At 43.9% G+C, this 24529-nt stretch overlaps 1 protein-coding gene across 1 annotated transcript in view; it reads left to right on the forward strand.

The window, feature by feature from the left end:
- Positions 1-24529, forward strand: part of LOC105259084 (E3 ubiquitin-protein ligase MIB1) — a 335556-nt gene that overhangs the window by 26759 nt on the left and 284268 nt on the right. The window contains exon 9 of the mRNA XM_011270820.3: positions 18520-18671. Coding sequence (XP_011269122.1) covers positions 18520-18671 — 152 coding nt within the window. The remainder of the gene's footprint in view (positions 1-18519; positions 18672-24529) is intronic.

The raw sequence follows: 24529 nt of genomic DNA on the forward strand, positions 1-24529 counted from the left end.
ATATTTTTCTCCTTTTCCTCTTATATAAAATTAGTGATGATACTGCAATAATTTTGGCTTTTTGTCCCAACGTTAATTTGATCGGCAATACAGATTGTACATACGAGTTAACGTAACAGACGAGACATCGAGACGCACGACGCGGCTAAATGCGACAGGTACTATTGTGCGCGCGCGAAAGAGGATAAAAGAAACGGGGGATGATCGATGAGGGATGAGGTGCAATCGCGCAGCGAGCGTAGCATGTGGGGTTAACGAAACGAAAGTAACCCCCGGGCAATTACACCAGTTAACTCGGGCAAAAGCGTTAGCCCAATGTAAGCCCGTTGATTGTCTCGAGTTATCCCGAGCTACTCCCGCAGGGGACGTCGGGGACGGGCTTATCAATTTTTATGACTTGGCCGTGGGGGTAGTAATATACCTGGAAACCTGATACAGTTGTGTAACGCACAGAGCCGCCGATGACCGGAGGTTCGTCCCGTCCTGAACGGCATTCGGGGAGGATGCAGTATAAAACAGTGTATTCCCGACGTAATGTTTTCTCGGCTACAATAGGCATCCGCGCCTAGCCATTTACTCTCTTCGCGTAAATTCTGGCGACGCTTTGGTCACGTTTTATCGCCCGCCATGTCGGGCATGCTGTTATTCGCCGTGATAACGAGACCGATATCTCGAACCAGCTATACGAATGCTGTACAATGACTCGCGCCTCGCAGCACGCGCGATATTTTTAATATGCGGGAGAAGGGGTGGTAGATATTATTCTAATTTATCGGAGAGACGACACGGCAACGATCTCTGTTCCCTACCGAATTAACCGCTTCCCCTGTAAACGCATAAAACGATCGAGCCCCCCCTCGCTTCTCGACGAAGCGGGACGCATTGTATACCGGGGCGATCCGGAGCGAACGTTGCTCTCGCGCACCATAAATTACGGCGTCCAAGCACGTACGGAGGCGTTTCAGAAATTATTCAACTGTCTCCGTGGGATTGCCGAGCAAAAATACAAAGGCATGATTTATATTCGATCGTGCTTCTTATGCATTGAATGTTCGCGATGCCGGGCACGTGCAGTCGAAGAAATGGAAAGAGCGCGTAGAAAACGTGTCCGCCTCTTCTCGTTTCCCCGATCTCGCTTCCCTATTTCGGTGATTTCCAATATTTGAGCTTTATACTTGGCCGCGAAGAAACGATCGGTCGTCCTACTTGAACGTCTCACCTAATAAATCCCTCTCTAGCGCGAGCACTTTAATGTATCGATCCGATCGATCATGCGTGATTTTATACGAACGGGATTAGGAAATTGGCGCGTGTCTCGCGAGCATTCGAGTGACTTAGCGAACCTGGAGAACGCGACGTGTTCGGTCGAGGCCGACTGCTTGACGTCACAGCATGTCTGAGCGCGGGTGGAAGAAAAGGGGAGAGAATCCGAAAGGCGGAAGACGCGGAATACGAGGAGAAGCGGTGGAACATCCTTCGAGTTTGCGGAGTGGCGTTACGGAGGCAAAAGTGGCTACGTAACTTACATTCTGATTTGTTGCACTTTATGCATCGTAATGTTCGCTACTCCATAAAATGTTCAGCGCGCGGAAAGACAACCACGGTACGGATCCTCGTCCGCATCGCGAGTTTTCACGACGACGGTCTCATTATTTACTTAAGATGCACGACTTGCCTTTTACTCGCTTTTCGGTAACTCACGATGAGAGAGAGAGAGAAGGACGAGGGGGACGAGGGGAGAGAATTAGATAAAGTCAATGTCGGAGAAAAATAGAGAAATTACAAACATAATATATAATAACTTTTATGGATACGAATTTATTTTCAATAATAAAGATATTATAAATTAAACTAGATCGTTATTGGCTATTTAAGAAATATCTTCTGTTGAGTTGCTTGATAAATACTTCTTATTATTAACTAACAATTATTCCCATTTAAAATAAACAAAAATGTAAAATTGTTTTTTTTTTTAAATCTATCATTACTTCTTTTAAAACAATATTGGAACTTGCTGTTAGTTTATAATCTCAAATCGATACACGCAAAAAAATAATTTAATTAGCTTATAAACTCAAGCAATTAATATCGGTATAGTTAATCTTCTTAAAAATATACACAATTTATGGATGGCACGATGGAAGTGTACAGTATCGTCGCGATTCCCACTTGAAAAGTAAAAACTAATAAAAAACTGATCCACTTTCCGAAAAGCCTATCGACACTTGGATATTTCTGCTATTAAAATGGACATCGTCGCGCGCGTCGCGACCAAAACACCCCCGTTATGCGTTATGCGCGCGTATGCATTGTGCGAAACGTTAGCTCGTAAAATCAATTCGGCCTTTATCGGCGGATTAGCGTGATTCCCCGTGAATCGAGAACGATAGTAACACTCGGACGAGCAAACCGGTATAAACCGGTACAAATCGCGCGTCCGTTTAACAACATTCATAGCCCGACACCTCCTCTTTGGTTGCTGCAGTCGACTCGATTTTTGATGCGAGAGCATTATAGGTATAGTGCTTATCGGAGCATTCATCGGCGAAAGAGGTCAACCCATTCCTTTCCTTTGAAGACTGACGCGCGACGGCTCAACAATCATGCCAGGAGTGACGAACGACCTTCCCCTAACTTTTCATCACGAAAGTGTTAGATGCGATGTAGAGGTGATCGTGTCAAACACGTGCGATTTGTCACCATCAATTTCATGCAAAAATCATGCAGGGACAAAAGCTTTTTTCCGATTATTGTAATATCGCTCTTTTTAACAATCTTTAGTATATTTAATAAGATATAAATTTATACCTTCAACTTTGACCGTGTCGATTTTTGCTACTTACGTGCATCGTCGCCGTGAATATGCGGACGATATGAATGATGACGAAAAAATATCGATCAATCTAGCCCCGTGACTCTTTCGCCGGTGCTTTTAATAATTCCAATAATCGGGCAAAGTAGTTAGGCAAACCACAGCCTTTCGCGATCCGTGGTCGGTCGGCGGTCGCGACTCACTTTCTATTTTCTCTACGGCGCAGCGGGAGATTAATGTAGGTTGAGCACCGGTGTGGAGAGCGTGCCTGCATTACTAAAGCATAGTCGTAGGCAGCTCTAGTGGCAGTCGAGCATCCAGCAGCTATAGACTCGTCTAGTTGGTAGCTGCGGCGCGTCTTGCTCGTTATAACCACAGACTTGCCGTCAGGGGTTGGTCGAGGAAGGGCGGATGGAAATACAGGGGAGTTGGCGAAGCCAACTGGAGAGATGTATATATAAGTTCTATATGCGAGGAATAAACGTTGCATGCTGGTAGCGTCCACGCCCCGCAACCAGGGCCTGTAATACGTCGGTCAAGCCGACGTTCTGTCGTGTCGAAACGAAGCAGCGGGCTATCGAGGAACAATCGAGGTGTGTGACAAAGTACAATTGGTTTCGGGGTGGCCGAACCGGGAAGGCGCGATTGATTATTCCTTCACGGGGCCAAGTATCGATTTATAGAAATTCACCTAAATGCAATACCTTTCGCGAGTGTGTATGTAAAAAAAAAAATGATATATAAATCTCTTTATATTACTTTCGCGACGGATTCTCTCTCGCGAGATATCGCTTTCAATCGGGATTCCTCGCTGTCGGCCTTTATCACGCCGCATATACGCGCACCGTCGCGGAATCTACGTGCCAAAACTGCCGACGTGATAGAAGATCGGAGTAGAAATCTTCCGTACTATAAAGCACGGAAGCCTCGAGATATTCGTCGAACCAGCGCTCGTTACAGCCTGACGCCTCGTCGTTGAGGCGGCGGCGATGACGACGGTGAGGCGGTGGAGAGTGGATTTAAACGTTCACACTAGATTACGCAAATGGGACGATAATGCGGCGAATCATTTCCGCGCGGAACCGTCGAATAACTCGATCCACCTTCCACGATAGGTTTTCCACCCCTCCTCCCTGAAATGCTCGTGTTCTCTCTCTCTTTCTCTCTCTTTCTCTCTTCCGGTCGCGCGAACCGAGTCTTTCGACAGGGATCCTCTCGATGTCGTACGGCGTTACTTACCGACTTGCATGGAAACGACTTGCCCGGGTCGCTCCGGAATTCCATGCAAATGGTAACGGCCCCGACACTCCCAGACCGTCCGAGACCATTTGGCCGGTGTATAACGCACGGCCGGGACAACTTACGGTGTCTAACATTGGAAATCCGGCTGTCTTTATTTCTTCTTCGTGCCGACGAAATGTTCTTGGCACGAGTGCGCTCTCGTGACGGTAAAAAACGACTCCGGTTCGCGAATATAATATAATATAATATAAATCCGCGTCGTCGGGCGAAACGAGTGATACGAGTTATCTCTTTGGTCAGCCCGACGAGTTTACTCGATGGCGAAAAGTTTGTCCAAGTTTATTCGTTTTTTAATAATAACACGTGACTCTACATAAGACTATGTAAAGAGAGATATTCAAAGTTCGACGCAACATCCGATGTAACGAGCCTTTTCTGCTGAGCCACCATATGATGGTTACACGAAGTTTGGCTGCACGTGCTGTTCCCTACCGAAAGCAGTTAGACGACGTGGGCGCGACTAGAATTACGTATGCAACTAGGTGTGCTCGGGTAAACGACTCGCAATTTAATGCACCAGGCTATCTTTCGGAAAACTTTGCCTCTTACGGAGTGTTTTTACGATCTTTCTAATGAAGCAGATAATCGTTGCGATAACGCTACGCTGAATGATACAATTATGAATTTGTTGCAACTGTCTGCGATTAACATAAATGTTGGAAATGCACGACGCGCGATTCACTTTAGTTTCTCATTTTATATTATTCGCGCTCGAATGGACTTAGCTTCTCGAGAAATATAGAGGACGACGAATGTGCCTTCGATCACGTAAAGACGTTACTTTGATCGAAGAAATGGCCGTCGACTTTACGGAGAAAGCCAACAAGGCATTTTTCGCGAGAGAGCACTATTTCATGCAGATGGAAGACTCTCCGGAGAATGATTTATTCGTTGCACGTAGGAAATACCGAGGGAAATGGAAGTTATACAAGCCGAACGACGGAGCGTACCATGAATGTTCTTCGGCATATTTTTTTAAGATAGATTTTTACTGGGAAACATTATATTATATCCGCAGCTACACTTCCCTCGTATAAATTGATAAATATCTCATTCGATTTTTTATCGCGTAGTTATTTTCATTTGTAGGCTATTATTTATACACATTATTCTTCGTGAAACGTAAATCGTCAAATTATTTTAGCTCCCACTCTTTTTTTCGCGCATTTTAACAACATATATATTTTTAAAATTCGCCAGAAATTGAAGAATGACTCCAAGAATCGACGAATCTATATATCTTTCTACCTTTACATGATGCATTGTCGATTTCGGTTAGGACTGTATCGGAATTATGGGATATCCTCGCGATGCATATAAGTCAGAGAGACTGCAAGGATGATAAATCCCATACGTGCCTTTAGGTTGGCCATGTTATCGCTGCCGGGTACGGGACGAGATGAGTCCGGGGACGGCGTCGGTCTCGCGTGTCTTGTAATTCCGTACATTCGCGATCTCCTCCCTCCTCCCTCGACCTCTCTCTCTCTCTCTCTCTCCATTTATCTCTCATCTCTCGTTCTCCCTTCGTCTTTCCTTCGTCCCTTTTCAGGAGCCTTCCTTCGGCTGCGGGGACGTTGGCCTGGTATTCGTCCCGCGACACTCGAGAACACCGGATATCTATCCGGTCGTCGCAGCATATACGTCGCAGCTCACGTATACCGGTTTAATATAGGCACGACGAGAGACTGTTCCACTTCGCGCCGCGTATATGCGTTTGACAAGCAGCACAGGAAGGTCCTCGAGAAGAGCAGCGCGGTCAAAGGGCCTCGAGGTCGAGGCGCTCACCGTTATTGTCGAGCGTTTCGACGACCCACCGTGTACGTGCCCCGTTCATGGCGACAAGTATTTGACAGGCGTTAACGGTAACACGCGGGAATACCGAAGGTAAAACTGACGCGATCGAGACACGGATTTTTGTTACATTACGCGGTACAATAGCAAAGGTTATTGTGACTTTGCGGAAATCATTGCGTCCACCGACAGTTGTGCTCTCGGCAATTTAGATAATGCGACACGTTCGCGCGCGGTTTTTGAGGCAACAGCTAATGTCATGTACCAGGATTGTAAATCAGATACCATCGACGTGATCTCCCCCTCCCTCCTCTTCCTTCACGGATCACGGGGATGGAACGTCGTATTGACAGCCATAAACATGTCAACGTGGAACATCTCTGGCGTGGGCTCTGATGTATTGCGTATTATTTTGATTATTGGCATCCGCAAAGGGACACTCGGCCCAAGTATGATTTCCCAAATGGACTCGCTCGCGAAATGTGACGATTTATGCAATGACATGTTTCCGAGGTATTAATCAGTCGCTATGTGTGCGCTATTGGATTAATTTTTCGTCCCGCAAATCTCCGAGGCGTTGTAGCCATGTGATACACGAGTATGGCGGATAACGACAATCGATCCTTTCATCTTCGATGCGCAAGTGGAGCTCGTTAATTAGGTGATAAACATCTTTTTTCGCGGCCACGCTAATTTGTCGCTAAGCGGTGCGCGTGAATCCGGCAGATTACTTTTGAGAAACGGTCGGACGGGCATTCGCTTCCCGTGGCGATTATAACACCCGTGGAATTAAGCAGTATGAAATATTCATGGGTGGCCTTTATAAGCGCGGCTACGTGTGCGCCGCGAGCGTATATTATTTTATTATCTAGTGGACGTTGCGCATAATGCTCGCGGCGATGGTAGGCCGTACGCACACGGGGCTCGATTGTTACGAGCCTCTATTGTTTTATATTATAATTTGTCACCGCTGCGTCCAAAGCACCGCCCATCCTACAAACCGGCTCGGCATTTTGCCAGATATAATTCGACTTTTCGGCGGACACCCCCGCCCGCGTTATTTGTGTTTGCCCGCTACAACGTAATATTCGTACGAAATCTAATCCCGTGAAAACAAATCAATTTAATCGGAAACACGGTATTAAATAGCCGAGATAGATGAATACAGATCGTTGAATTGCAATAAATTTAGATAGGTCGGGAATATTGATTACCGGGTAAATGTAATTGCTCTGTGTGTTATTCAATATCATTTGTTATTAATGGACCAATTGTGGATATGAATTATTATAGCGTACGCGGGGAAGGATTGTCTCGCTCGAAATTATGTTATTTTGGGCATGCTGCGTGCGTGTTATAAGTAACCAATTTAAACTTAAAATTCATTGTTATTGCGCGCTGTGCAGCGAGATGTTGCACGTTTCGGAAACTCCGACTTCTTTTTATCTCACGAATACAAATATGCTGCATGCTCTGCTTCTATTAACGATTAACATGCTGAAATTCTTGATTTCCGCGATATTTAAATACATAAATTCAAGCCTTTAGCAAGGTAAATGAGTCGGCAAACTTCGGTACCGACGACGTTTCTTTCTTTCGTGTGGATCGTCGAGTCTATAGAGAGACGGATTAAAGATTCCGACGTTGAAAATTTCGAGAGAGGCTGAGAGCGAGCTGGGGACTTCGAGGGAAGGAGAAAGAGACGACGCCCGCTGTTCGTTGGGAACTTTATTTACGTGTGCGTATGGGGAAAGGGAATCGTGTGCGCGAGTGGGTCCAGTTAGGTGCTACTTTACGAGCAGTAACTGCCGTCGTAAACATAGCAAGCACAGACCGCCTGCCTCCGAGCTGGATCGGAGTATGGTACACTCTCTCCTCTCTCCTAGCGTTTTTTCCCAATTTTATTTTATTCTCCGTGTACTACCGAGAATGTCTAATCGCCACTTTCGTCCGTCGCGACCGATCGACCAGGAAATATCGCGATCGAAAACTGCACCTGGGATGAGTTCGAAATGGACTCTCGGTCTCCCCTCTGTTCCATCAGAGCGAATTAGATTTTACGGGTCGTTAGTCGAAACGAGACTATCTATAATCGCCGAAAGCTTAGAAATAGAGCGTGACTGACTTTCGAAGCCATTAGTGTTCAAATAGCCGCCATTTAGTACGCTACATCTCATGGCGTTGCGTGAATTTATCTTCTTTTTTACGATTTTGACGATTTTTTTCGAATTTTCCGGTCACGGCGAATTCACAAACTCGCAAATATAGAAAAAGGAAAATGTATGGAATTCTGTCATTTTCGTTGCTCGATGTATCGATAACAGTGCGACGCGTTCGCAGGATGCAATCTTCTTGGGAGGTATCACAGCGCTCGGAATTCGTAATATACGAAGCATTAGGGGGTTAAGATAGCTTTTTACAGTCTAGGAACGAGGTCAATTGTACGGGACTTAAGCTTTGCTCGTGCGGCGAGTACGTGACGCGACGTTCTCCAAGATACGATAGTTTACTCTCTCTCTCTCTCCGCCGGAGAGTAACCCCCGGCTGTGCGCGACCCGCTCCTCCCTGCCGTCGAGTTATCTCTGCAGTATCTGCCGCATAAATCAGGAGCCGTGGATTACGAAGCTAAGGCTGCGGAAGTAAAGGGATTAACGTGCATCGCCGGTTAAGAGCGAGTGCGCGCGCGATGCGCGCTTCCCGACGCGACGCAAACTCCATAATTGGAAGGAGGGTGAAACGCGGTCGTGCTACGTGTCGGGTTATCGTTTACCCGCTTGTCCGAATTACGTGTACGCGCCCGAAATTTCCCGCCAGGGCCATTATTCCTGCGATTGTTTGTATAATCCGAGTGTCGCAAAGAGATGCCGACTGAATTACACTGCATGCATAGCCTGCGGTTCTCGTAGATAGACTTGGTAACTGGGATTCGTCTATCCCTTCGGCTGGGGCGGGATGAGTTTTGCTTCTTTATGCAAGAGTCACATCGTAAGACCCGGTTTCTCTTGTTGGTACTAACTATTCGGAGTCGCAGGATACTCTGTTGGTTCTTGCCATTAGACAGAGGCGACGGTAATTCTCGTAGACGTTGGCTCGTCTGTCTCTTATTCTCGACTTTAAAGTAATTTTGGAATTAGCCGTAGAAACGTAGATCGCGAGAGAGCTCCTACTTTGAATGGCAAAGTTTGCAAACACATAAACTCGACCGGTTTTGTCACTGGTCGTGCTACTTTACTTTTGCCTACACTTTCGGCTGATGAGAAGCGTTCTCTCGTCGCGAGACTGTCCGATGCAATTTTCGGGAATGGGACGAGAAGATTGATAGTATTTTCTTAGGGACCAATGTAATTAAAGTTTATAATCGACAACAATTTCGAGTCTCGACAGCGAGAATAGAAGCTTCACGATGATGTCGTTTTCATTGCAAATTCCGAATCAACTTGCCAGTATTTATTTTATAATTATACAGAGGGATGCGTTGTCGACAATGGATATAGATATGGAGCACAGCAGCGGGCGTGGTCGACGATTAACAGTTGAGTCACGTTGTTCTTGCAGTTGCAAATACTTTAATCTGTCGCTCATTCCACCAGCTCGCTTTCGTGAGCTTCCTGTCCGCGTCGAGACTTTCGTTTCTTTCGTTCGCATCGCGAAAGTAAGAGAGTCCTCGTTCGGTCGATGTCGGGTAGACTACAAGGTAGAAACGAGCCGATAAGCCTCGTTTCTTAGCTAGTCTGGGAATAACGTGACCGCCTCCTCGCCGCGAAAATCCTTCTCGCGTGAGTATCGGGGGTCTCGCGTGTATCGTTTCGATCCTCCGATCCTACGGTCAGAATTGAAAATTTACGCGAATTCACCGGAATGTATGTACGTCTTCGTAGAAATTGACGCTGAGTTAGAGTCTTGGCGGCACGCTACGTGATACGTGAATTAGATCTTGGTCACTGATATATTTCATTAACGATCGGCCGTGATGTAATATTTGAAAAGGGGGTTTTCATATAATTATCGGGATCTCTTTCCGTGTCTGTCACGAGGTAAATGCTGCTAGCTCCGTTGTTCCGACAAAAAGTGGATTGCGATGGCTTGGACGGTTACCAAGAAGCGGTGCGAGCGCGAAACTCCTGCATCGATGGGCGAATAGATCTCGAATTCGCGGCGACTGCACGTGTAAACCGGGGTTTCTAGTTTCAGCGGGTTATTTACGACAGTTCGTCGTAACATTTTTCAGAAGTTTAATGTGGCGAAATATTCACGATTCGCCGCTCTCTAAGAAATTCGAATGGAAGACTTCGTATACGTGTTTTCCAAGTTTTGACGTAAAATTTTCTTTATGCTGTTGCACTGCGACAAGTTCTTCTGCCGAACTGTAATATGTGGTATAATGGCGTACACAGATGAGAATTATTAGAGTGAAATGAAAACATGTGAAAAGAGGAAAAGAGAGAGAAAGAGAGTTTCTTAATTTTTTCCATAAATTATTCTAAAATATTATATTATTCATTATAAACTATTTACATTATATTACATTTTTTAATTAATTAAAGAATAACATTACGAAATGTTATTTTGCACATTAATAAGATTTTATTAATATTTTTATCACAAATGGAAAATGACATAATTTTTAATATAAAAGAAAAATAAATAAAACATTACTGGCAATAATCCAAACATGAAAACTCAATTGAGAATATGTAAGGAATTGTTAAGAAGAGAAAGACCGAAGAAAATGAACACAACAATGAAAAGAAATGCAATTGATAGGAGCTTTTATTATATTTCACACTATGAAGAAATCGAGAAAAATCTCGTAAAAATCTTGTTGAAAATGTGCCAAAATGTATAAAAATACTCATAGAGGAAAAGACAAGCCAGCCAAATGTTGATTTATTACTGATTTGCCACAAAAATTATTAGAATTAATAAATAAATGTAATTTTAAAAGGAATTTAGATTAGCGTGTGTAATAATTTTCACATCTCTGCACATAACACAGATAATGACTGAGATTATAATAAATTAATTGAATTATAACACGCGATAATATCTCTGAAATATAAATATGCTTGTCAATCTTACTCTAAAGCAAATATTATTTTTGTATTAATTTACTATTTAATATATTCCTGGTATATCAATATATTATTATATAATATATTTTAAATTAATTGAAATGAATAAACAACTTGAGTAAACGTCTTGAAGACGACGGGATAAACAAAGTGAAGTCAATGAAGATCCCGGTTGTACATCATACTCTCTCTCTCGAGCTTTCTTTTTCATTCCCTTTCCTATCGTCCTTTGCTCTCCTACAATACAAACCGACCACTTCCATTTCTCTAGTCCAGGTCGGACTGTTTTCCAAGATCCCTCCACACTCGTGACGCTCGAGAGAATAATTTAGAGAGCACTTTGGTGGTGACGGCGACTCCAACCCCCTCAACCACGCCGACCGAAGATATCTTTCCACTCGCTTTTCCACCGTCTTCCTCCTTGCCGCGCTCGCTTTATGAATTGTCTGGTCCGAAGTTATGGCCGGCCCGGGAGCCCGTAAACTGCCGGCAGCGCCGTCGATTCAACCGGAGGTCGAGTGCCGGTGACGTTCGCGAGGCTCTTTCGCGAAGAATCTCGAGCAGACTTCCGGCCAGCGTCTGCTCGCACCTCTTGGAAGTGTTTGCGCCGTCTTTCTTCGTTCCTGGCGAGAATTATTTCAACTCGAAATCGGGATCGAGCGGCTCTTCAACTCACACAGTCATCAAGTTGCGCGGTCTGCTTCTCAAATATAGCATCCAATATGCGGGTATCAAATTGATCTGAATTATAAACGAGAGTACAAAAAATATGCTCTATTTTAATTGCACGAGTTTGCGATATACGCTATAAAATACGCAACGCGTCGCGTATCTATCGATTGGCGGTGCAATTAAGCGTAGTAGAGAGATCGAAGCGAGAGATGACGTTCGCACCGTTGCAAGCTTTCTCTGATGGATGACAGTTCTTGTTGCTTTCAGCAACGCGCCGATACTCGATGATATTTTGATAGCCAGATCGACATTGACACAATGACAAGTTTGCTTCTGATTCGCGAGAGAGAACGTCGCGGTATCGCGGCAGAGACAAGAGATAACTATACCAATACTTTGATGGATGATGCCGTCAATCGCGCGTGGCGTTAATGCGAGTATTTGAAGAAACACGCCGATGGCAAAAAAACATAGACATCACGAGAGAAAACATTTTTATGTTATCGTTCGGAAGATATATGTATTATTAGCAGATCTGCAGAGTCGAACTCTCGCTTTACACTTTATATTCGCACCGATCTTACGTTTTCGTTTCTCCTCGGATATTTGGCAAAAATTTTAGTAAATTGTTTATGACTAAAATTTTGCAGCAAAAATTACAGAAAAATACATATCTTTTTTTTACAACACCTTTTATGTAAGAAACTAGGACATTTATTATCGTAAAAATGTAATAATGATGCATTATGATTTTTGCATCAAAATATTTGAATAATTGCAATAGTTTTTTTGTATAATATTTACATATAAAACGTATGTAAATTTAGTGAGTAAAATATTGCAATTTCTCTTATTTAAGTTGAAATGATCCCGATTACAAAAATTATATTGTAAGTTTTTACTACATACACAATTCTCTATGTATAGGGTACAAATGGTATGCTCTTTACTATGTTCATCAAAATGCGTCGTGTCTTTGACGACAATCGTATCTCGAAATTTGCCTGTTTCGAGCCTGCTCGTGAATTATGTAACCTTTGTCTCTGCATTTGTAATTTCAAGTGAGAGGAAATAATTATATCTGTCTGATCGCTGGCGCGTGACATACATTGATAGCAACTTCCGGTCACGTCACCATTTCTCTATGAACCTTAGAAACACGAACAAGAAGAGTGATTAAAGAGAGAGAGAGAGAGAGAGAGAGAGAGAAGACGGGAGAAAAAAGAATGAGAGAGAGAGAGAACACTGTGGTTCTCGTTGCCCACAAAATATAGTCGGAACCCCTTTGTCGCGACAAAGAGCGCGCCTCCGGCGAGGAGGTCGGCGGAGCGCGAGGGACGTGTTAATACTAAAAGCAATAAGCAAGCAGTGGTCGCGGCTGAGCGGGATGCGGATACAGGGTTTTCCGAAGTTATTGTTGTGACCACTATTCCGCCTGGCTAGCGTCTCTCCATTCTCTCTTCCTCTCTCTTTCTTGACTCGCCTCGCTAAATTAAATTTTGCTTTGTGCGCGGAAGACCGTGCGTAACGGAGACCCGGAGGAAAGTTGACATCGCGAGAGAATTATGCAGAGCCGATTCTCTCGAGTCTTTATTTACATAGTGCATTTCGTGATTAGGGTGACGGGTTTCGTCGGTAAACGTAAAACGATGCGAAGCGCGCGGTATCGATCAATTTGCGAAGAATTCGAGCAATCTCGCAATAAGAAGAGCGTCTATGTGAATCTCTCTGAAACACAATCATGTTGCAAACCATGGAAAATGGTACATTCGTGTTTGAAAAGGCATCTTCTTGAAAACACACAAAATTCTCCATTTCTGCCTCGTACCTTCCTCGTTTAAAATATAACAATCGCCTATGCAATATCTTCTCCTGAAAATACAATTTTTCTTTCTTTTTTTATTTGTGCATCGCTACGAGGTATTGCAACGATTCGGTAAACTCGATGAACTCGTCTGTCATAAAGCGCGGAGCGTCGAGCTCGCGCACGTGCTCAGAAAAAACGATCTCATCAGGATGTTTCGATTCGGGGGAATTGCATTTGGCGGCGCCGTGCCTGGGATTAAGCATCGAGGCCTAAACTCGCCGCCGAAAAAAGCGGGTCATCGATCCCCCATTTCAGATTAACGCATCCATGGTAATTTACGCTTTCATGCACGCTGTTTTGTCCTCGATGAATTAACCGGAGAAATTAAAATATAATATAAAATATACGCGCGCTCTCTTTCCGACTAGTTTCTCATCTAGCGCGTCGCGTTATATCCGCTCATTCGAGCCGAAATTCTTTATTCCCGGCGATCTATCAGTTTAATCGGCTCCCGCCTGATTCGCAGAGTACACAATGAATCGCGTCGCGGCATCACACCGTGCGGCGTAATCCTCGCGCCGGCAATTTATATTAATTAGCCCGTTGGCGCGCGCGCGCGCGCGCGCGGACCCATTCGCGCCCAACATAAATTAGCGCCGCTAATGATGAATGTCAGGTATAAACGTAATATTATGCAACCGTGCGGCTGCGTACGAATACGACCGAATACGAGCAGGAAGAGGAGGGTTGCTTTCGCTCTCGCGTTTCGCCAGGTAGATTCGGGTCGTTAGAGGCGCGCATCAGAGCCAAACCATACGTGACAGCGCGTACGTGTATTCATATACATCCGTCGCAGAAATCAACGTGACGTCCCTGCACGGTGATTACGATCTGTCGACACGGTTACGACTCGACATTATTTCGGGCTGCGCGACGTGATTACGAATTATTGATCAAAAATGAGCGAGCTGCGTGATAATTATCATTTTAATAATTCATGCTTACCTATTTTATTCGCTCGTTTTACGTTCCCATACGTTATCACGATTTTTTGAAGAAATAAATAATTTCAAATATGAGGCAGATTTATATACAAATATATACACATGTATGTAATAGTGCATGTGATTTATAAATATAAGAAATTTATCTGAAATTGTTTTAGCAACGTTGTCCAATCAGCACTCGAGTCTCGTGAAAATTCAATGTCATCTAGAAATTCTACACGATATGCCATTTTACTTTCGTGATCGAGTTTGGAACTTGCAGCTACGTTGTGTTTCAGTAATTTAACCTAGATTTGCTTGATGGAACAATTAGTAGTTAGTTCTAACTCGACAGAGATAAGGAAACTGCGCGACCGTAGATATCGTGAATATTTTGAGAGATAGAGGGGTAGATGCTTTACGTAACACGTTGGTATCCGCTGACGAACGAAGCGTCATAAGCGCCTACGCGCGCATTTATTTAATCGAATAGTCAGTCCGGGCACGATCGGCGTAACGAGTTAGCCAATTCTTGTTTTTAGCATTTGCCGCTTTTATCAAGCAGCCAGCCAACCAGCCAGAGAATCTTGCAGCCTTTGCACTTCCGCAGTCTACTCGGATCAACCAGCCTTTTCTTTCTCCTCCTCCTTTTTCCTCATAGGCGTTCGGATTCGTACACGACCCGCATACTAGCCCCCTTCTTTGCGAGACATCCTTACTCGGTCCCGTCTCGTCGGTGCATCGGCTAAAGGAATCCCCGGGCCTCCGCTTCCAGAGGGTGGGAAAGGTTGGTTGCAATCAAGCGCGGGCGCGGACTTTGAGGATGCTCTGTTCCGTTTTCTCACGGTCTGCATTATCTTCCCAGACTCCCGTTGCGGCTCCAACTCCACCCTTCTCCTCTTTCTCTCTTCTCTTCTCAAGCTGAGGTAACGACCGAAGCGGAAGAATGTCCCTGTCTCTTCTCTTTCTTTCTCTATTTGTCCACGCTCTCCTCTCTCTCTCTCTCGTCTCTTCTCATTCCTTCGGTCTTGGCAAAATCACCATCGATCGTCGTCGTGAAAAAGGAGTTAAGCTTGCTCGGCGCACGCTGCGGGACTCGCCTTTTGCGATCGCTTCTAGTTAGATTTGACGAGAAGCGCAATCCAAGAACTCGCTCGAGCGGATAGTCAAACACTGAGATTCGACTCAACATTCACGCGAGCTGCTTTTATGAAAAAAATGGATGAATATCGAACAAACTCTCTGCGCAATATATTATTGCTGATAATTAGACGCGGTGCAGCTTAGTATATTTCTCACGAAATGCATAAGTATTATGCGAATTGTAAATCAAAGTAATCATGCATGTAATTTAACACAATTTATAAGAAACGAGGGCACTTGAGATATCATACCTGAAGAGCAACGACTCCTCTACAGCGACTTTACATACATTGAATGATTGCTCCTACGACTTCGAATGACGGCGGTAAATCCAAGTTTGCTTTGCATCTTGCTGATGTCTTAAAGCTCTCATTAGTGTAGCTCGTCGCCTTCGACGAGCCAAACGTGGGACCGGGGGAAGGAGGAAGGGGTGAGAGGGGAAAATTAGCGGTGTCAATATTTGCGGTGCAATCAACCCGCTTCGACTTCCCGTCCCCGTCGTCGATTCGCCGCCCGTGTTCTGGTTTCGACACCGGCGCTGATTGTCATCCACACTTCCATGACCAGGCCCGCTCGTTTGTGTTGTTGTTGCTGTTGTCTTTTCTCATTTCGCCGGATCGTTCACTTGATCTGTACATAGTGTCGCCGATAGCAACGAGCGCCGACGCCAGCCAGGTATCTGTTTCAGACGAGATAGATTTGAGGCACAAACGTCTCTCAGAAGGGATATCGGGAAGCGTTTCACGACTACATCTTCATTATCCATTGAGATTAAGTAACGAGTAACATTTCCTTGAAACACACGGATCTTCTTTATTTTTGAGTCACACCGTCCACAACGACGCGTCCGACATGATAAAATTCGCGTGCCGACCATTCGTACTTCTTACCTTTGACAAGTCTCTGGCAATTTGTTGGAGTTAAGAATGATCGAGCGTCTCGAGGCGGCTGGGATGGCCAGCGGCGATGAATCGTGACAACGAAACGGTCGCGGCGTGGAGGAAGAAGACGGCGGAGAGAAATGTCGAAATTAAAGTTTTCGCAAGTTATTCGAACGTTACCTGAGGCGCGCGCGGTATGAATCGAATGTCATTTGTTGGACTTAAACGAGTGGGCGGCGGAGAGATATATATAAAGAAGGATGGGAGGAGAACGCGCAAGAGAAGTTATAATGCAACCCTTTTGCGGAGGGAATAATCGAGAAGTCAAACGGGAAAAGGAGGGTCATAGCGCAAAAGAACTCATGTTGCAGATTGAAAGTCCTCATCTAGAGATTCACTATTCTTTATCCTCCCCCTGTACAAATCTTCGTTCGGAATTGAGATGTATAACTCCTGACGAAAATCAAGAATCGTTATCGACAGTTGTCAATCAAAAATATAAATAGCATTTGATGAATATTATTCATAATTCGGCAGAACCCGTTAATGTCTTTCCGTACAGCGTCATCTTTTTTGGCGATCCTTCTCGTAGAATTATTCGTTTAATCGCTCCCAGGCGATAATTAACGCTGTTACATCACACGATATCTCAGTTGCTATTTTGGTGAGGATAATGGCCGAGGTTAATGGTCGATTCTACGATCAGGTAAATAAGGCACAGTCCCATTACTGCGCGATCTTTGCCCCGGTCCAGTGCCATTCGATGCGACAGTATTTTCCCTCAGCTTTTCCCTCTTTGCTTTACTCTCGTAGCCCCATCTTTGACTCTTTTCTCTCTCTCTCTCTTTCGCTTCTTCTATTGCTTCTATCTCTCTTTTTCTCTTTCTCTCTTTCACCCTCACCTAGTGGCGTGACACATGGCTAGCATTTATAGCGCGAGATAGCGCCGGCGGTTCTCGACAGCGCCGGCAGATTTATCCTCCACGGTTATTGGAGTTATACAAAGGATTTTTCCAACTGATCCCATAAAGTATCTGTGCCTGATGCCCTATTATTTACGCGGCCGGCAGCGCGGCCGATGCCGCGAAAGCGCGCTCTTGCTTTTCATTCCTCCTAGTTTTTGCACCGGAATGCGAGCGTCGTCATGAGCTTGTCGCAGATGCTATTTTACGCTTCGTCGTTTTCGATTTATCGCGAAATGGTATCTCGCCGATATCGCCTATTCATTGAATGAATTATTATCGTGGATGGGCATCGATGCTATATAAACTACGTGAGATCATCTCCCTTTTTGAAGGGAAAATCTGTCGGATTCATAAAGATCTAAATGCATGAATAGCTTTAGTTTCATTTAATATTCGAAATAACTGTATCTCGATAACAGTATAATATAACTTTTTTAGAGATTTTTTTGTAACATACGCAAAAGTGCATTCTTATCTTGCGTACTTTTAAATGCAAATATTTGTATCGAATCGTACATGTTACGCTGACCCATCATTTTGTAGTATTTATTCCTACATTCGCTCGTTCGTTCATCAATTTATTTGCCAACGACGAGTTCGTACCATACTATTCGGCATTAATGGATGGCCTCTGTTTCCGTACATTTTATCGTTGACTGAAGCTCATAGAGTATCGTTCGAATGGTAACCAGAGTCAAAAGTGACCGTAGCATTGATCCAGTTCTCTTGAATGATATAGCTCTATCTACAATGGCTCGCTATCTACAATGATCCTGTCTTTGAATTCTTTAGAAACGATTCACGGATTTTAAAAAGATCAACGCGGTGAGATAAATTAACAGAACATGGATAGAATATAGAGCATAAATTGATGTTGATATTATCTACACATGAAAAATGTTATTTAAATTAATATATTATTAAATATGCATAAATGAGTCTTTTTTACAATTATCTCTATTGCATTAATTGAATTTTGCATCGTATTTCAAATTCAATAATTTTCAACAAATTTTATTTTTATACACTTTGATTATTAAAAAAGACAGGATATATGTAACATAGAGAAAAATGTTTTTTGCACGCAGGACTCGGAAGGTGACACACCCCTTCACGACGCGATCTCTAAGAAACGGGATGACATGTTGGCTCTGTTGTTAGACCACGCCGCAGACATCACCCTCACCAACAACAATGGCTTCAACGCTCTGCACCACGCTGCTCTTCGTGGCAACCCAAGGTGAGTGCTTCGCGTTTTCAGATGTGACGCTTTTGTCCGCGGCGCTGAATGCGCCGTCGTTCTAGAATTTAACCGTCAAGTAGCGAAAGCGAGTTACAGCGAGCTGCGGTGACCGGAGAAAGGGAGAAAGACACCGATAAACAGCTTGCGCCGGATAACAATTACGCTTCTTGTAACTAATGGATCAGTAGTACCCAAGCTGTATCCAAATATTTTGAAAATCCCCATAGTTGCGGCAAACATTAAAAACATTATATTAATCTTGAGGACGTTCGACTATCGGCAAATATGTGGCAAACATTAAAAACATTATATTAATCTTGAGGACGTTCGACTATCGTTGCATTAATTTATTTCTCGTGGTCGAGATTTTTTAATCGATATGACAGAAATATTATTTTTGTCTTTCTGAAACACACGTAGCGTTTAAATTAAATGTCGGCCGAACAACGGATGAACAACGAGTTTTCTGACACGGAATCTTTACCGCGAGAGGAGTTACGGGAAGATTTTCCAACGGCATGTCCAATCGGCCCGTTCTTTCTTCGCTTTCTTTGTTCTCTTGTTCAACGAATCATAAAAGAAAGTTGAATCACAGATGTTTCCGGAGCCATCGTTGTCGTCGACGTTTTCGACGAAGTCTAATCGACCCGGTCATTCTCGTGAGGTAGCGAGTCAATTTTACCTCGATTCTCACCTCCCGCCGTCCCGTTCAATTTAGCCACGCAGCCTCCCGGAGCTTTTCGAGATTTGCTCACTTCTAGTTATTACTTCGAGGCAAAGACGGAGTAACGAGAATGGAACGAGCGGATATTCCAATGATGGCGTTATCTAATCTGAAGCTACGTCGCTCTCCGACTAACAATATAACCGCTTCGATTTGGTTATTCGAAATGTCATTTGTAAAAAAAGGAATAATATTATTCATATTAGCAATCTGTGAGGTGTTTGCTATTTTTAGGAAAGAGATATGTGGCTCTTTCTTGTTACGATTCTACTTTTCTCCTTTCTATCATGTTTTTTTTTAAATGCATGCACAGATTTCAATAGATTTTCAAATCTCCTCCTGTATGATGATATTATCTTATTCTTTTATACTATTCGTTTTTTATCATTTTTTTGTTTTTTTTCTATTTGCATGCTCTCTTCAACATTTCGCGCTTGCTTCCGGATCTAGGAAATGGAAGCACCGAATGCATATGGTACAATCGCGGTTATGACAGACACCTTCTTTCAACCTCTCAACCGTATCGTGTGAATGTCAACGATTCGCAGTTGCTTTGCGCTCTGTGTCGATGTTATTACTGATATAACAGGGGAATTTCATCGTGCAACGAAAAAGAAAAGATACCAGGATTTGCTAGACTTCCTTTTTGCTTCTTTTTGAGTTCCAGTATCGTATAATGGAATTAAGTGAACAAAACTTTGCGTATCACGGTGAAGAAAGGTTATGAAACCTTTTCAGTATCGAGAAAATTAATCAGTGGACAAAAATTCCACGAATATCGGAAAAGAAACTAATCTTCTTTTAAATATTAAACGACAATAGAATCTTTATTCATTAACTTGTGTTGGTATAATATAATCTCATCTTATGATATATTTTCATCTATAAAGGAATTTTCTTTATAAAGTCGATTACGCGATAAATCCTATTCAATCATATTGTCCTAGTTGATAATAAAAAAAGAGTAAAAGATATATCAAGTAAAGTACAAATTCCTCTGATAAATCACATTCTTCCATTACTGTGTCTACGTACGTAAAACAACTCACGAATTTTCACCTTCGTTTCATTGTTATCAGCTTAGGTCACGAGCGACGAGAGATTCTCGCGACTAAACAGCCGATCAATAGATTCGTGTATTGCATCGATCGAATGCACTGACGGTTCAATTTACCACCTACGTCACAATCCGTGACGCGCGGTATGAGAAATTAGCGAGAACCCAATATCGTTATGTCTATTCGAGATCTCGAGGTAAACGATGAGGGTAATCGTCCAAAGAGTATCGATGTCAAGAAACGTCAACCTTACCGCTAACCTCGTCCTCGCTGCGGCCGGAGGTTATAGCGTAATTATAGCAGTAATCTTAACATAGGAAAGACGCTCGAGGGTGACTCGAAATTAATTCAGACTAGGATAGTTTGCGGTAAGTGAGTACTCGAAACCGATGAGGTTTACTTTGCCTGTCATTATATAGATCTAGAGAACGTTTCAAGCAGGCACTGCAATCACAGAAACGTATTAACATCCAAGATAGATAGAAGTTGGTTTGGGCGCGCTGTACAATCAAGGATCGTTTGCTTTCTCGCGAAGAAGTAGCGATTTCTGCTTCAGTGAAGCAAGTTACAGGCACCGATGCAGGTCGGTGATGTAAGGATAGCGATTGCTCGACCCCCGAAGGCGAGCTTGTGAAGCGTCAGCGAATACGTGTCCGTATTCGTTACGCCAGTCGCATTCCTAAAGTACACTTAGATACTGGCCGAATGCCGGCTATATTCACTGCAGCCGAATCTGCTCTTCTTCTTTCGCGGCATTCTTTCGTAGCCTCGTTCCTAGTCATGGACGCGCAGGGCCGCGGCCTCTCTTTACAGCTTTCCCTCTCGCTCTTGCCCTGGTGGCCTTTTTCCCTCGCGTCTCGGCTCTCTGAAGAAAAGCGCCGGTTTCTCTCAAGACCTGTGCCGTGGTGCTCTGAAGCCGAACGAACGGACGTCCGGAGACGTAATTTCCTGCTCTCCTGGTGCAGCCTCTCGACCCTTGCCCCTCCTCCCGTGCCGCGTCTACCGCTTTGTAGGGTACATTCTCCGAGGGTTGTCGACGAAACTTCTCTCGTTTTCATGCTTCTGCCCGCAGTCCCTGCATGCTCCTGTATTAAGGTCGACTGGCCGAACTGGCGACTGGTTGCGAAGCACTCGCAAAGATGCACGGACACATTTGCAAAGTATCAATCCGTGACACCGTCGACGTGTTATTTTTATCACTACGATACATTTACAATCGACGTTTTCTAAATTTGAAGAGGTTTCATGTGTTTTCAAACCGCAATTTTTAAATGGAATCTTTGATTTTCTTCGTCTCATGTCTCTGTTGTTAATTAAGATGTATATTATTAATTTATATTACTAAATTGTTAATTATGTATTTGTATCTATTATTACTAGGTCCATTTCAAACTTTTGCTGAATATTTTGGAAGGGAATTATATTGCCGCATAACATAATAAATTTGCACTTTACTCTGCGGGAGCGTGGCAGCGTGAAACGATCGTATAATAAATAGTGCATCAACGTTGCATTATCAACGATGAGTATTCTATGAGCCATAATATTTTGACGGCTATCGAAACACAACGAACTTGATTGCAATCAATAATGCTTTACCGTTGCAAAAGTAAAGTATAGTCAAAGCGTCGGTCAATACGCGGATAGAAGGGCATTAAAATTGGTCGGTTATGTTATCCCTTTGTTATTGTCGGCTCGCAATAGTCTGTTATTCAACCGTGATGGTCTAATCATTATCACAAGCAGAGATACAAACGCGGGTCATATACTAAATTCTACTGCATGAATCGTACCGACCCCTCTGGCGCTAAATATTGCGGTACCATCTGCGTGTCGACAACTGATTGACGTAAATCACAAAATTGACAGTTTAAATTGTCATCCTTTGTGATGTCCATCATTTGCGAAACAATGATGTAACAATCTCGCGTAACGGATTCGCACTTTGAAGATAGAAACATAAACAACGCACACATATGCATACGATGTGCCCATGCAAACGCGTTACCAAAAATTGCCAATTATCTCGAAGCGAAGATTACTAATTCGCATACAACGCGTGTTTCTTTCTAATTAATTTCATCAAGATCATTTTTATGGATTACTATGCTTCGCGACGTCGTTTCCTATACTCGCGCATTTCGTTGACGTGTTTATCGATGTAAGCGAGACCGTGACAACCAACCACAAAGTTATGTAACACTAATTCGCGTTCGCTCTGATGTCTCGTACGTTGATCATGTTAGTCACACACACGGTACATTTTCGCTGATCCGGCAACGTACACATCGCACGCCCATGAGCCGCTTTGATCTTCCTCTCGTAGAGCCGCGCTCTGATTGTGACACGCCGAGTCCGAACAAACCGCGCAAGATTCCCCGCTCCGCCGGTCAATTCCGTTTGTTTTGTTCTATTTCGTCGGGACGATGGTCACGTATGTCCCACCGAAGAGCTTTGCCGGAACAAGAGAGTGCACGACGGCGGCAACATGATTAAAATTTCGTTATAACATAGTGTTTCTCTCACGACTGATTTCGAGCGGCTTTGTGCATTAATATGTCGCCTATTTGTCCAGATAGTTACCGGCATTTCTTTCAACACGAGAGACCGAACGACGGTTGTTTATTCGGTTTGCCATTCGAATCGCGTTCTGGATTAGAGACAAGTTAATTTCTACGCAAATGCGCTTAATTGTCGTGAGACTTTCTGGAGTTTCTTTCAATCTCCTCGAGAGAGAGAGAGAGAGAGAGAGAGTATAGTACGTTTCGTTTAAACTGTTATCGCCGTTTCTTCTTCCCCGAGGGGGTAAAGCACGAAAGAATTCATTCCACGGACTTTCGAATTCTGGCAGGACTTTCGTATCGAGCTTCGATTGGTATTTCCGGGCACGCTCGGGCGCGAGGAAGTAACGGTAGAAAGTGGTAGTAGTGGAGTAGAAGAGGAAGAGAAAAAGACGAGGGTGGAGAGGACGAGCGGCGGAGAAACTCGGCCGTATATTTCGCCTCCGCGCGCGAAGACGTTCCGATCGACAGCCGTAAACTTCCAAATAGTTGTCGGAATAATTAGCTTCGGTTCTCTCACTACCGGAGAATCCTCGTCGCAGCTAAGTCGGGGTTTCGCCGTAGGAGATACGGCGGGAGGATGCTCGCAGAACGGTGCTAACGATAAAGGCTGGGGATAATCATTTAAATAGCTCGTCGAGCGCAAGCCATTTAATTTGCCTCGGCGAGAATCTAATTACTTCCAATAGTTTGTTAATTTCATTCGCCTACTTTCCTACCATTAAACAATTATTACGGCACAATGGCGGCGCGAGGGACCGAAAACAGAGTCCGTCGCAGACGATACGGGATGCGGTGCGAGCAAGCAAGTTTGAGAAGTTTCGAAAGCGACCGCGATCATTATTTAATCGTACAACTTCTGCGCCGGGTTAAGGAGCACGTAATGTTCATTCGGATCGGTTTCAGTTCGATTGACTTGCTTATATACTGTGCAAATTATACAAACTAATCTGAATCTGCCGAATGCAGTCTGCTCTAGATTGTAGCGAAGTAGATATGCGAATGCGAAGGGAAAGATTAAAAAGAAATGTATATATCGTATCCGGAAATAAGTTTCGAGAATAATGGAACGCATTGTGTTTCGCATTTTCTATAGGATTTTATGTACCCGATTTTTCACGAGAATGCAACGGGAACATTCAATTTGTATCACGAACGTTCTCGTGCGTAAACGGACGTAAGCATCTTTCGCGAACGAGTTCCTCGGTTCAATCGGATTCCTCGGTCATTTTATATTCTCGCCAATTCCTCGCGTTAGCAGAAATAACAACGGTGGATGATATTTATTCGATACCGTTTCGACACACAATGCGCTCGCGCTTACGTATATACAACGCATCGGGAAATGCACGAGAGTCTACTCTCAGTCCATGGTAAGCGGAGTTTCTCATCCGGAGGCGCGTTCTCCAAGGCTTAAACTATAATGGCACGCTAACTACAGCCATAGTCGCGGCACATAATAACGCGATGGCACCGCAAAGCCAAGCGCGGGCCGATAATGCGTGCCGCGAA

Source organism: Camponotus floridanus, unplaced genomic scaffold (genome assembly GCF_003227725.1).
Source record: "Camponotus floridanus strain SB8 unplaced genomic scaffold, Cflo_v7.5 scaffold12, whole genome shotgun sequence".
Lineage (NCBI taxonomy): Eukaryota > Metazoa > Arthropoda > Insecta > Hymenoptera > Formicidae > Camponotus > Camponotus floridanus.